The 14286-nt window shown below is 53.2% G+C and overlaps 1 protein-coding gene across 14 annotated transcripts in view; it reads left to right on the top strand.

Annotated features, from left to right (window-relative positions):
* The window catches only part of Tub (TUB bipartite transcription factor), an 87713-nt gene that overhangs the window by 68772 nt on the left and 4655 nt on the right, over window positions 1-14286 (top strand). For 7 of the 14 annotated variants that reach the window (XM_004851367.4, XM_087211751.1, XM_021263741.2 and 4 more), the window contains 10 exons: window positions 3075-3126; window positions 3537-3699; window positions 6993-7136; window positions 8415-8576; window positions 9594-9715; window positions 10120-10317; window positions 10704-10816; window positions 11582-11699; window positions 13336-13434; window positions 13634-13805. In XM_004851367.4, the coding sequence (XP_004851424.1) occupies window positions 3075-3126; window positions 3537-3699; window positions 6993-7136; window positions 8415-8576; window positions 9594-9715; window positions 10120-10317; window positions 10704-10816; window positions 11582-11699; window positions 13336-13434; window positions 13634-13805 (1343 nt within the window). Of the gene's footprint in view, window positions 1-3074; window positions 3127-3536; window positions 3700-6992; window positions 7137-8414; window positions 8577-9593; window positions 9716-10057; window positions 10318-10703; window positions 10817-11581; window positions 11700-13335; window positions 13435-13633; window positions 13806-14286 lie in introns of those variants that run through there. The other 7 variants (XM_087211752.1, XM_087211755.1, XM_021263744.2 and 4 more) reach the window with 4 other exon arrangements.

Genomic DNA, 14286 nt, shown 5'->3' with positions numbered 1-14286 from the left:
GCTTGTGACATCCCAGTCAACTGTGAAATGGGAATGACGACAGGAGGCACAAGAGGAAGCCAGCACTGCCTCATGAAAGTCACGCAGGGACTTCTGTGGTTCGGCCACTAGCAAACTGACTGTGAGGATTACAGGCTGCCCAGCTCCAGGTCTGGAGCTCAGCAAGCAGAGCACAGCTGGGTTCCAGACCCCGTTGCTTCTGTCATCGGGGTGCAGTTGTATAGAGTACAGACTGTGCTTTTTTCATATTCTGGAAGTAATGGATGGGTATGCATTGCTGGTGGAGCTGACGACGATAGTTACTGAGCTTTGGAAGTTAGCCTGTCTCTTAGCTTTCTGGTCACTGGGATAAAATACCTGATTCGTGCATCTTAAAGGGGGAGAGTTTTATTTTGGCTCACAGTTTCAGTGGGTTTGTTCCATAGTCAGCTGGCTTCAGGGAAGAAATAGTGTGGTGGACATAATACCATGTGATATGCCTGAGAGACAGATTCCAGGTTCTTGTGTACAGTGAGCAAAGTATTGAAGGGTACACTCAATGGTAAAAGGAAAAGCAGCTACATATATTGAAGATAATAGGAAGGTGTGCTCAGGGCAAGTCCATGCCAACAGAAACAAAAAGGTGGCAAAAACAGAAACGTAGTGCTGGGAAGGCAGGGGAGTAGGAAAAAGATGAAGATGAATCAAGCTTTCACATTTTAAAAGATGTGCACCCTACCCCAGGCACCTCTCACTGAACTCTGGGTAAGTGACAGAAATGACTGACAGGGTGCTGCGTCATGGCAGAGGCTCCTTAGTATGCCTGACTTTCCCAGAGTTCACTCTGTTTTAATCACATACAGGAGATGCAGATCCCAGGTATGAACCTTTAACAGGGTTCGAGTGGGGAAAGGCTAACTGAAGGTCAAGCCGTGAGATTTAACATGCATGTGCTCTGGATTGGATCTTTAAAGATTTCCTGTGTCTTTTGTATTTTTATTTCTGCTTCTCTTAGGACAGTGGAAGGAGGATTGGCCCTGGATTGTTGCTGAAATTCAGATGGATAGAGGGGGAGTGGTCTCTAAGTCCCAGTTGTGCTACCTGTACTAGATGGGTTGCTCCTGTCCTGGTGGCCAGAAAGCAGAAGGAAGGGAGGAGCTGGGGGCAAGAACACTCCCTTCCAGGTCCTGCCTCCGTGACCTACCTCTAACCAGGCCCCAGCTCCTAACAGCAAATATGCACCCCCCTGATCCAGTCACCTTCCAAACACATGAGACTTCTGGGGCACATGTTAGATCTAGACCACAACAGTCTGAGCAAGTGCTTTGCCTTTGGGTCACTCAGCCAGGCCATTGAGTTGAGGTACAGAGATGGTGGAGAGCTGCAGCCTTTCAGACCTGGCAAGGCCCACAGGAGTCTTGCTCATTCTGGACCTTCGGCATTTCTTCAGAAGCTCTTGCTACCCCTCCACCCTGTGGGATGTGCTTTCCATGATGAAAAGGTTCTAACAGCCAGCTCAGATTTTTAGGGAGTGGTTCAGTCCTCTAGTCCTGGTGATGTCCTCTTAGGCAAGTGGACTGTTGTAAGAAGATGGAGGCCCAGAGGTGTGTCTGTTGAATGGTGTTTTCTCCTGTGATCTTCTGGCACCTGAGGGTTTGGTGAATGAGGCAATTTTGTGCACAGCCCCATATCACAGTTGAGGCTCTTCTGATTTGCAGAGCAGCCCACAGGTACCAGGAAAGGCCTCTCCAGATGTCAAGTAGGGAGATGGCAGCCAGTTAGAAAGATGCATTAAGTGGCCAAGGAGGTGGGTGGGTGAAGCCAGAGCTGGGTGGTGGGCAGTCTGTGGTAAGTGGGCCTCCTCCCTCTAAGGGATGTGTAAGTCCATGACTGTTCTAGCTAGAAAGGCCAAGCTGTCAGTCGGGAGTTGGAAGTGGCTTCACCTTTTCTTTGGAGTGACCTTATCTTTTCCTTCTCATACACAGTGTATCCATCATCACACAACAGTGCCCACTTGTTACACAGGTTTGTGTATGCATGTGTGCATAAACATAAGATGTACTCAACACACTCCTTATAGCCCCACACAAACCTAGACGCTTGGGCCTGGCTAAGCAGTTGCTCACCTATGGGTCCAGCTCAGGGGCTGGCTCTAGTATGCTTGTGCCAGGGCTTCCTGGGCCTTCCCAGAGCTCAGATCTTCAGGCTTCATGCCCATCTCATTCAGCTGTTCTGATCTTGGGTTTTTATTAAATCTGGGCCTAGGGTGACTTGAGCTAGCAAGAAGGCTAAGTGGTTTGAGTTACCATCTCCCTACATATGCTCCTCCAGGGAGGCAGGGCAGACTGGGAGAGATGAGGCTGCTGGGGCTCAACAATGTGGTAACCCCACTGCTGCCTGTGCCACATCTGTGGTCCAGGAAGGGTTTAGTGGCTGATTGCTGTGCTGTGCATTGACCTTTGGTGTCCACCCTGTAGACATCTCCACCCAGCCTTAGCCCTTCCCTGGCACTGATTGGTTTCTTAGCCTCCTTTTCCCAAATGAAGGGGATACATGCCTTCTTTAAAGGGGGAAAGGGAGACAGATGGTATCAACACCTCTACTTGGCATGCTAGGGAGCCAGGAGTTTGGATGAGAAGGTCTGCCCTCAAAGGACCCAGCCTCTTCCAAAAAGGATGAAGAGGAGGAGGGGAAATCTAGTGAGATCCCCATAAGGACTTGGAGGAAGCAGGACCCTGGGTTGAAAGGCTGACCTTGGGTCTGGCTTGTGGCTGATGCCTCTCCATGGTGCTTCTCCCAGATCTCAGTTAAGCCTAATCCTGCTCAGGAGTCTGGAGGGTGGGGGGTGTTTGTCTCATTCTGTTCTCACTGGGACCAGGCTGCCTAGGAAGTCCTTGTGGCAATGGGTACTAGCAGGAAACAAGCTCCCAAAGTTGCAGAAATATGGCTCAAGCCTCCATCCTTCCTCCATGTGGGCTCACAGAGTCCAGGAGCTGTGCTGGGAGGGTTTTAAAGGACTCACAGATACAGCAGGTTCCGGGCTATATCCTGCCATCTCATGGGTAGGCCCTGAGTACCACTCTCTCCCTCTGCAGTGTCTTAGATGATGAGGGCAGCAACCTGAGGCAACAGAAGCTTGACCGGCAGGTGAGTGGGTGAAGGGGCAGTCTGGGCTGGTGTCCCTGAGGGCACAGGGAAAGGGCTGTTCCTCTTCCTGGGGTGATCTTACGTGATGGAGAAGAGAGGCGGGGTCTCTCCTTTACCAGCTCAGTGTTAACCCTGCCGCATTGCACGAGGCTTCGGCCAGGCAGGTGGCTGGTATGAGTGCAGTTGGAGGGCTGGATGTCTGTGCTATGATCCTGGGCTGAGTTTTGCCACCCTTCCCTGGACCTCAAGTCTTGGATTGCCTTGGACCAGGGAGGGCTTTGGACCCCAGTGTCACCTCTGGAGCCCAGGCCAGGGATCAGGGTGATCTCTCCAGCCCCACTCTGGGAGCCCCACCCTCCTGGTGGAGGTGAGGGCCAGCCCTTCTCTAGGTCAGCCCTGTGCCTCTACAGCGGGCCCTGCTGGAGCAGAAGCAGAAGAAAAAACGCCAGGAGTCCCTGATGGTGCAGGCCAATCCCGAAGGGCGGCCCCGGAGCCGGCGGGCCCGGCAGTCAGAGGAGCAGGCCCCTCTGGTGGAGTCCTACCTCAGCAGCAGTGGCAGCACCAGCTACCAAGGTACACCCTGCCTCCCCCTGCTGCCAGCCAGCCTGGGAGACCCCCACAGTGTGGCTCTGCACCCCAGCATGGCTTTGGGGAGCCCCTCAGGGTTTTCCTGCTGACCTGGGCAGGAGAGGGACACGTCCTCTTAGGATTTGTCCAGGCTGAGTGTGTTGCCCAGCCCAGGTGGACAGCAGGCTGGGGTGGGCAGAGTGCTCAGCATCCCAGCTCCTGAGCCAGCTGTGGAAGCCAGAGCCTAAAACTTTGTGAATCTGGGAGTACAAAGGTCCAAGTTTCTGATCTGCAGCTTTTCACAGAGAGCAGGAGGCAACATCTAAGAGTAGAAGAGTCTACTACTCCCCACCAGCACTGTCTCCTGAGAGGAATCCATCTCAACATCCTACCCCCCACCAGCTGGGGTCTCCTGGGACACCTGTCTGTTCTCTTCTTCCTTGAGCCCTCTGTACCTTCCATATGCCCGTCTTCTGACCCATAGATTCCAGTCCCTGACTCAGGACTCCTTCAGAGCTGTAGTGGCCCAGTCTACCACTGCTGTCCTAATACACTCAATTCTTAGCGGAACCTACCTTCACCACCACTTCTCCTGGGGAGGGGTTGGCCCTTTCATATGCCTGCACTGGAGAGTCCCTCCTGCGTAGGTTAGACAGGTCAGACAGAAGATTGGTCTCTAAGCTGGAGAGATTCAGTCACCACTGCCCCCTGCTGGGCTGGTGCTGATCATGCAGGCGGCTACTCCCTGAAGTGCAGTAGTAACGTTGAGAAGGTTGCTGGCACCTGTTTTTTGCAGATAGGAAGCAACTACGGTGCTCCCTTTCCTCTGTGGCTTCTCTCCGACCTGGAGCCTCCAGCCACGTTGAACTGCTAGCTTTGCCCCCGGCCTTGCAGTGTCTCACATTCTTCTTTATGTCCTTCTGATCAGCCCTAGTGTACCCGAACCTTGAACTGTACCTGGGAGGGCAACAATCTGGTCTCCTTCACCTCCTGCCTAGATTGTGGCTGGTGTGCTGTGTGAGCATGGTCCCCACTGTGGGCACACAGACTCCCTGAGGAAGCCCACCTCATTTCTGCTAATAAAGCTATCATTGCGCATTTTCCAGGTCTAGGTGCTTAGCCTGTATTCTCCCTGCTTTCTCACAGTGGCTCATTAGCCCCATGTGGTTGATAAGGCATGGGCTCAGAGGGGTGCAGCAGCCTGCCTATGGTACCTTGGTAGTGAGCAGAAGGCCTAGACTAGATGCTGGCCTGATCAGATCCCAAATGGTCTTTCCACTGTATTATGCTGCCTCCCTGCTAAGAGCTTCTTTGTGCTAATTCTTCCTTGTGTACATCAGGTTAGCACTCGGGCCCTTACCTCATATGTTTGTAATCCACTTGAGAGACCTTTTGGGAAGAGGACAGGGACCTCAGGCCAGCTGCTCTAGCAGCCTCTTCTCCACTCCTCTGGGGGAGCCATCCCAAGGATGGCTGGCCATGGCACATTGAGGGAAGGCAGCCATTGTCCTGGGGTGGTGGAGCCCAGGACAATGGTATGTATGGGCATCACAGCCCCAGCTCTGCCAACCGTGGCACCTGAGCCTTTGAGGGTGCATATGGGATGAGAGCCTGACAGGTTACAGCTGGTAGGTTCCACAGGGACCGAAGCCCTGCCACTTAGTGCCCGGGGCCTCCGCCTTGAGGAGTCACTGATATGGAGGAGCTTGGCAGGGGTTTCTTGAGCTCTGACTGTGGGGCTGGTGGGGCTGAGCCTGTAGAAGGCTGTGCTGAGAGAGAGCACCTAAAGGTGTGTGCTGCTGCAGCAGAAGAGTTTCTGGTCTTGCCACTCAGGTTACTTGTTCACTTATGACTGGGTGCAAGTCATTTACCCTCTCTGGATCTGTTTCTTCACTATAAAACGGGGAAAAAGCTGTCTTAGAGCTTTGAAAATTGAAGGAACTGTAAACTCAGCTGATTGCTATTCCCTGCTGAGAGTCCAGAGCAAGGCAGCCTCCAGGGTCCTTCCCCGAAAGGGACATTTGACATTTGTGAGGTGCATGCTGCTTCTCTGGGGACCCAATCTTTGTCTGTCTCCCAGTAATGGACAAAACCCTGGGGAAGCTGCTCAACCCAATGCTGACCTGGGAACACATGTTTCTGAGACTTCCCCTTCCCCTCGGTGGCCTTAGCTGCCTCCTGCTCTGCCCTCTGCTGGCTCCTGGTGTTAAATACATGGGGCTATTCCAAGAGGAAGATGAGAACTGATGCTTCACCCAGGAAAGTTTTTGACCTGCCGCTGTGCACATTCATGGTACACATTCATCCATTTCCTATAATTTATCGAGGACCTACTTTGTGTGTGTCAGGCTCTGGATAAGGAGCTGTGGGTCCCCAGTGAGCACAGACAGGTGTGGTCTCTGCTTTCCTGGACCTTATGGTCTCCAGGTGGGGAGGCTGTTACAGATGGTCACAGCTGGAAAGAAGCCAGGCTTTGTGAGGGGAAGACAGGGCACCTGTGTGACCAGAGCCAGGGTGGCTTCCTTGACCTGGAACCTGCAGGATGAATGAGAGTTACACATACAGGGAATGGCAGTATATGCAGTGGGAATAGCCAGAACAAGGCCCCTGTGGCAAGGGCGTACATACATGCCAGGTCTGAAAGAGCTGGTGTGCTTGGAACTCTTAGTGCCAGGGCAGTGGTGTGGTTAGTTAGGTCAAGGGGAAGGGAGATGGAGAAGCCAAACATGCAGAAGAGTATTGGTCTTCATCTTAAGAGCAATCAGAAACCCTTCAAGGATTGTGAGCAGATCGGGGTCCTGCTGTGTGGCAGATGTGGAGCCCACCAGCTGTAACCTTTCTGTGACCTTCCTGTTGGTGTGTGTGTGGCTCTGTTTATCCTGGAGATCTTCCAGGTGCTCCCTGAGGGCCATGCAGGCTCCCTGTGCATGCTCTGGCTGTGGTCTCTTCAAAGAAATGCAGCCTTTGCGTCCTCCATTCCCAATGTGACCCACATTCTCACGGACATGCCCTGCCCCTGACTCAGAACAGTTCCCTAGTCCAGAACTTTGGTTACTGCTTGTTGGCTGACCACAGCTTTGGCTTGGTGTTGACCTCATCACATGGGGCTGGGGCACCACTTTCCAGCAGGCCCTGCTCTAGACCTTTGCCCAGGATGGACAGGGAGCGAAGGAGGCAGCACAGGGGCATGTGTTGGGGAGAGGGGTGGGCGGGAAGGGCTGTGCTGGGAACTGTTGCGGGGAGGGGTCTGCTCTCACCCAATGCCCATTTTCCTCTGTCGTGGGTTCTCTCCCGAGCAGTTCAAGAGGCCGACTCACTCGCCAGTGTGCAGCTGGGAGCTGCCCGCCCAACAACACCAACCTCAGCCAAGAGAACCAAGGCAGCAGCTTCAGCAGGGGGCCAGGGTGGGGCCTCTAGGAAGGAGAAGAAGGGAAGGCACAAAGGTTAGCTTGCCTTCTCCACAGCGCCCCTCCCCACCCAGTAGGCCTCATCCCCACAGTGGGGTCGGGGCAGGCATATCTCCCTAACTGTACTAACTGGGGTTTGGGGTCCCTGCCCAGCCAGCCTGCAGGCCTTGTCTGACTCATGGGGTGCCTGGGCTGGCCTGTGAGTATGGACCACCCTTGCCTCCTTCCCTGCTTTGGCCTGAGCTCCCTCTGTTCTGGCCTCTGGGCCAGGACCCTGCCTGTGATAGGGGCTCACTGCTTCCTGGCAGCCTGTCCTGCGTGTGCAGTGTCCATGCTTCCTCCACACGTGCGCTTCTCTAGACTCCTGCTACTGTAGGCCCAGTCCCAGCCTCTGGGCCACAGACCAGTCCCTTCCTTCTACTCCTGCCTAGAGCAAAGATCCCTAGGGATCAAGGACCGTGATGGTGGCCCCAACCCTGAGTCTTGTCTCCTGGCTAAATATCCCTTGTTCATGGGCCATGATTTCCAGGCCACTGTGTCATAGTTGGACAGTGCTGTGTCGATGTCCATGGGCTTCTGGTGCTGGCTGTAGCACTCTGGGACTGGCTTAGCTAGGCAGAGTAGCTGCCACCTATGTGGGCCAGACCTTGCTTCTGCCAGTAGAACTGGGGCAACCAGGGCAAGGAGTTTGCTGTGGGATGGAAATCCATAGTGTTTCTTCACGCCCCCCCCCATGTTTTGGGGTTTTTTTTGGTTTTTTTCGGTACCGGAGATCGAACTCAGGACCTTGTGCTTGCAAGGCAGGCACTGGAACCACTGAGCTAAATCCCTGGCCCTTCCCCCCATGTTTTTAATGATGTGCATGTATCGTGTGTGTGTGTGTGTGTGTGTGTGTGTGTGTGTGAGAGAGAGAGAAAGAGAGAGAGAGAGAGAGGAAACACACCAGCACTAATAAGTTGTAGCTGGCCATGTTCATGAATGATTGTTGACCTCAACTATGGTCTGATAGATCCTTGTTCTCTATCTTGTTTTCTCCACTGTGCATTTGGTTTTGTAGATGACTGCTGTCTGTCTTAAGATGCAGGGTACTTCATATTTTGGGGAAGAGCAGAAGAGTTGAAGCCTGTGTCCCTTCACAGCTTACCAGTCGTTAACAGGCTGACAGCAGTCATTAGTTTTTAAAAAATCAGTTGTGTAAATAAAGTTTTGCAGAGGGTCTCTTTCCTCACTCATCCCTCACCCTCCTCATGGACGTCTGAGAACCCAGACCCTCCTCTCCCTCCTGGATGTGACTCAGGAGTGTCTGGCCTGCAGGCACCGGCGGGCCAGCAGCACCGGCAGAAGACAAGTCTGAGGCCCAAGGCCCAGTGCAGATCCTGACTGTGGGCCAGTCGGACCACGACACAGGAGAGACAGCAGCCAGTGGGGGCGCACGGCCCAGCGGGCAGGACCTCCGTGCCACGATGCAGAGGAAGGGTGAGCCCCATGGGGGCCCAGCTGCGACCAAAGCTCAGTCCCAGGTCCTTAGGCAGACCCTTCTCTGAGAGCATGGCCTCTTTCTGTGCCTGGTCCACATCCTCCCTGGCCACGGGGGAGGGCACACTTAGGGACAGGTGAGAAGCTGTGGGACAGAGACCTAGAGAAGGCCAAGTTAGGGGAAAGAAATATGAACTGGGATGATCAGCCCATACCCAGCTCTGTCTCTTCCCAAGAGGCCCAGATTTGGGGGCAAATTTCCTTTCCCTTTGGCTTCTTAGAAAAAGCTCCTTTTGAAAGTTCCTCATTTGTCTGAGGAGCCGTGGGGAGCAGAGCCAGGATGTCCTTCCTAGAAACCTGCTACCAGGTTCCTCAGCATGGGCCCTGCCCTAGGGAGCCCCTGGTGCATGGTGGTGGAGGGAGAAGCCTGGCAGTGCCACGCACTGAGAATCTATTCCAGGGCAGCTTCCTGGAGAAAACTGTTGAGACAACTTGGGAATGGGTGGCATTGTAGTCAGAGGAGGCAGTGGAGGACAGCCGAGATGGAGGCTCAGGGAAGGTGGGGAAAAGATGAGGAGTCACTGGGTCCTGCACACAGCTGGGTGCGAAGCTGAGGTCCTTTGCCTGGTGGAGTTCATGGCCTGTGCCAGGCAAGGCCTCTAGTAGGCTCGGGGTCAGAAGCTCAGTGCAGGCCTGTATGTGCAGAGACAGGCACCATAACTGCTAGAGAGGAAAGGTGCCGATACAGGGACTGAGCTGAAACCGGGTGGGGGATGTACTCTGCGGATTGTGACCGGCCCCAGCTCATGTGTGCATGGAGAGAACATGTTCCTTGTGTCTTTCTGGATGCGTGGAAGTGTGTGTGCGAACATGAATGTGTGTACCTGTGGCTGTGTGTATAGAAGTGTGTCAGGTGCAAGTGAATTAGTGTCAGCATGTTTTTCTGCATGTGACCACGTATTTCGGTAGGGGGTGGAGATCCTCCTCACCCTGTCCGTCTGCGTCTGCTCACTCCAGGAATCTCCAGCAGCATGAGCTTTGACGAGGAAGAGGAGGATGAGGATGAGAACAGCTCTAGCTCCTCCCAGCTAAACAGCAACACCCGCCCCAGCTCCGCCACTAGCAGGAAGTCCATCAGGGTGAGTGAGGAGCTTTAATCCACAGCGGGAGGTTGGATGGCAGCTTTCGGAGGATTGCCTACCCATCCAGGGGAGGTAATAACTGATGGTGTGAAGACATCATCAGTGGGATCAGGTGCCTGCCAGGAGCTTCTCTGTTAGGCCCTTTTACCCTGGCTCCTAATCTCTTCAGCCAGGTCAGGGGGCTGGGGTATTGCGGGGCAGGGGCCGGTGTTGGGCAGGATGACACCTGAGAACCTGCCCATCTTCCCATCACTACCCCAGGGACTACCAAGGAGAGGGAAGGGCTGGGGGGATAGCACCTGAGCCCAGAGCAGTATGGACCTGCCCTATCCCCTACAGCAGGAGGCAGTGCTGGCCCTTAAGGTCCCTGGGCCTCAGGCTCCCACTCGCCCTCCTGGCAGGAGGCAGCCTCAGCGCCCAGCCCAACAGCCCCAGAGCCGAAGGTGGGTGTTGAGGTCCAGGACCTCGAGGAATTTGCACTCCGGCCGGCCCCCCAGGGCATTACCATCAAATGCCGAATCACCCGGGACAAGAAGGGGATGGACCGGGGCATGTACCCCACCTACTTCCTGCACCTGGACCGTGAGGACGGGAAGAAGGTGAGGCTGCTTTCTGTGTGCATTTTCACCTGGGCAGGCTGAAGGGCCTGGGGCAGTGGGGGGCGAACCTATGGCACACGTGCTGTAGCAGGCTGTTTGTTACCATTGAAAGCTCTAAAAGGTTTGCCGCCACTGGCCTAGGGACTAGAATGTGACTGGAAGCCTCAGATCCAACACTGACCCCTCAGTTCCTGAGAGAGAAACAAAAGCCCATGCCCTGCTCATTGCAGTCTTGTGTGTTTGCCGGCATATGTATGCATGTGCACATACATGCGTGTGGGAGCTGAAGCAAGGGAGTCATTCGTGTGAGTGGGACCTGTGATTGTGATCATGTGTGGGCCAGACTGGGCTTGGAACATGGCCTTGCTCCACCCCCTCCCCCCAAGGTGTTCCTCCTGGCCGGAAGGAAGAGAAAGAAGAGTAAAACGTCCAATTACCTCATCTCTGTGGACCCAACGGACCTGTCTCGAGGAGCAGACAGTTACATCGGGAAACTGCGGTACCAGCACTCCCCCAAGAAGGCCGGATGGCAGGGGAGGGCAGGCCAGGATCTCTGTAGAAGCTATCGCCTGTCCCTGAAGATCTAGGCCAGGCTTGGATCTTCTACCAGGATCCTGTGTCAGATTCAACCACAGGCCCGACCTGTGCCCAGACTTGGACTAAGCTGCTCCCAAGCAAGAGTGACTGTACAAACCCAGGGTGTCATTGGTGGTGCAGGCCACTACAGCAGGGCTGCTCAGGCTGCATGGGCCAGGGCTGAGAATAAGCCCTGGAAGGAAGGGAATCTCGGCTACCCAAGGAGATAGAGGTGTGGGGAGGCTCTTAGCAAGGCCTCACAGGGGAGGTAGTTTGCTGAGGTGCACAGTGCCAGATGTGGTATAATGAATGAAGATGAAGTGAGCAGCTCAAGCTGGATAAGGGGTTGGGTGGGGCAGTCACCCATCCACTCCCCAAGGTGGCCCAGTCCTTACCTTCCTAGATGCTTGCTCAGCTCCCAGAGGGCAGACCTTTGTCCCCCCAGGGAATCCTGTGGAATCCTGACTTACCCCCCAATTTTCCATCATTGAAATGAGAGCCCCTTAGAGTCAACTCAGCCCTCTGCCTATGAAGTACCTTCAAAGATGTGGATTGCAGTGAGCATTGTGCCCCTAGGTTTGCCGCTGGTCTAGTCCAGAATGCTTTGCAGACTCCTCATAGACTGTGAGCCGTTCTTGCCGTGGGGCAGAAGGCACAGGACCCTATGCTTATTGTTCCTTTTCTTCAGGTCCAATCTGATGGGCACCAAGTTCACCGTTTATGACAATGGAGTCAACCCTCAGAAGGCGTCATCCTCTACTTTGGAAAGTGGGACCTTGCGCCAGGAGCTGGCAGCTGTGTGCTATGTAAGCCCAGCGTTCCTGGGCCTCTGGTCTCCAAGTAGACAAGACCCAGGACTTGCCGCCTGGTGTGCCAGCCTGCGTATCTTGATGGGGAGTCTAGGTTGGGTAGAGGGAGCTGCCCTCTTCAAAGTGACCTCTGCCTGGGACAGAGGCCCTGGCCCTTCCCACCCTCTTCTAGGCTCAGCCTACGTCAGGCCTTCTGTCTGGTGGGTTCTGGGAATCATTCCTGGCTGTGACAGACCTGCCTGGGAGTCTCCTGGACAGAAGGGTAGGGCCCTGGATTCTTGTCTGTCTCCTCAGATCGCCCCTCTGGAATGCCAGGTCCTGCATGCCCCTTTACAGAGTTGGCTCATGAAATTAACCTTTTCTGTATAGGCGGGAAATTGCAGTTCAGTGGTTGGGTCATCGCTAATATCACAGCCACCAAACTGGAATGTAAATACAGGGGATTTCCATCTCTCTGACCTGTTAATCTTTTAAAATGAGGGATGAGCATCCCATCGACCTGGACTTGGGCACTTGGAGGCTGTTGGGACTTCACAGCTATTTTGCATGATCCCATGGTGCCACCTGCTGGTCAGTTTTGGAGAGGCAGCCTGAGTCTTTTCTTAAATATTTACCAAGCATACCTATATTCCACAGTGTTTGAGGCACTGAGGATAAAGTAGTGAACAGATGTTTATACCCTGAAGGGACTTTAAACCCTGGTAGAAAAGGCAAGCCGTATAACAAATGTGCAAGTGAAATATGTTTCTGATCCATCCTAAGAAGAAAAAATTTAAAAGTACAGTAATCCCCCAGTGCATGAATGCTTCTGTTCGCAAACAAAGTATTTGGCAAAATTTTGCTTCTGTTGGCAAACTCCATGTTGGGTGACAAACATGACCATGGCCATCTTCCCCACCCAAACACAAATGCAGCCATCTTCCCCTGCATCATAAAACAAATTAAGCTTTTAAAGCAAGGTACCACTGTATATGTGCCATTTTAGGAAGGATGGCAGGGAGGTAACTCTTGAATAAAGCCTGCCATGTAGATGTCTGTGGGACACAGCCAGGGCTAAAGTCATAGATACTCAGCATGGAGGAGTAATGGCAAGGAGAGTAAGGAACTGGGAAATCGGGGCCAGATCATGTAACAAGAAACAGAAAAGAGTAAGAACTTCAGCTGGTGGCCCCCTTGCTACTGAATTGAAAGCATGAAGCAAAGGACAAGCTGGGGCTGGGGGACAGACAGACACAGAAACAAGGATTCCAGTTAATGGCTGTGACCGTGATCTCGGTGAGAGATGGTGGCAAACAGTGAAAGAATTCTAGGTGTAGTATGAAGGCAGAACAACAGAAATTGTTGATGGGTTAGAAGTGGAGTATGAGAAAGATAGGAGTCAAGTATGACTCCAAATAGTTTGAGCAAAGAGGAGAATTGTTCCCATTAACTGAAGCAAGTGAGACTGTAAGAAGAGCTAGTTTCGACAGAGTAGAGATCTGGGAGTTCAGTTCTGGACCTGGTAAGCTTAATGCCTATTAGGGTTTTAAGTGGAGATGGTACAAATGAACTCTTCATCTTTATTTCCTTTCCCCAGGCCCTCTAGAAGGTAAGTACTATCTTTGAGTGGCCAATGCTGAGTTCTGTTTCCTAGGAGACAAACGTCTTAGGCTTCAAGGGGCCTCGGAAGATGAGTGTGATTGTCCCTGGCATGAACATGGTTCATGAGAGAGTCTCTATCCGTCCCCGAAACGTGAGTCTGTACCCCTTTCCCATCATCTCCCATCTCTCTGTGAACTTCCAAGGGCAGAACTCCAGCGTGTGTATATGTCTAGGCCATATATTTTGAGAAGCCCTGGAGGTCAGAGAAGCCCCATTCCTGGGAAAGATCCCTCTTTGGGGTGGTCATGATGCCAAGCTTAGGCCTGGCTCAGGCGAAGCTGCCCTCCCAGGAACATGAGACACTGCTAGCCCGATGGCAGAATAAGAACACAGAGAGTATCATCGAGCTGCAAAACAAGACCCCCGTCTGGAATGACGACACACAGTCCTACGTACTCAACTTCCACGGGCGCGTCACACAGGCCTCTGTGAAGAACTTCCAGATCATCCATGGCAATGACCGTGAGTGTTTCTGCCCCTCCTCATACTGTCATTGTGACACCTCAGGCCTTAGTTTAGGGTTGAACTCACCTAATGTGGTCCATACCAGCCAGAGTTTAAGGATGTGGCCTGTGTGCCTTAATGTGCATGCTGCTGAAGCGAGCACTGTGGCCTGTATGGGTTAGATTAGGTGTGAAAGTTTCTAACCATAATGACTGGGAGGCACTTGAAGAGCTCCTTTGGAGCCCTGGTCCTAGATTCTGTGTATTCAGCAGAGTCTTGGGCATGGGAATACCCTTTAAATGGACTTTTTTCTCCTCTGTCTCCTGGTGTTTGTATGCATCTCCTTACTATCTGCTGCCTCTCTCCTGTCACTTTTCCCAATGGGCTTTTGCTTTACTTCCTTTGGGATTTCCACTTCTTACTTTTTCTTTCTTGTGGTTTGGGTGTCTGTTTGTCCTTCCTGTCTCTACTACTCCTGCCCTTTTTTGTTTCTCTCTGT

This window comes from Heterocephalus glaber, unplaced genomic scaffold (genome assembly GCF_053883595.1).
Source record: "Heterocephalus glaber isolate CG9 unplaced genomic scaffold, H.glaber_assembly_v1.0 deba00001428, whole genome shotgun sequence".
Classification (NCBI taxonomy): domain Eukaryota; kingdom Metazoa; phylum Chordata; class Mammalia; order Rodentia; family Bathyergidae; genus Heterocephalus; species Heterocephalus glaber.
The sequence above is the reverse complement of the archived record's forward strand: the minus strand, read 5'-3'. Positions and strand labels throughout refer to the sequence as shown.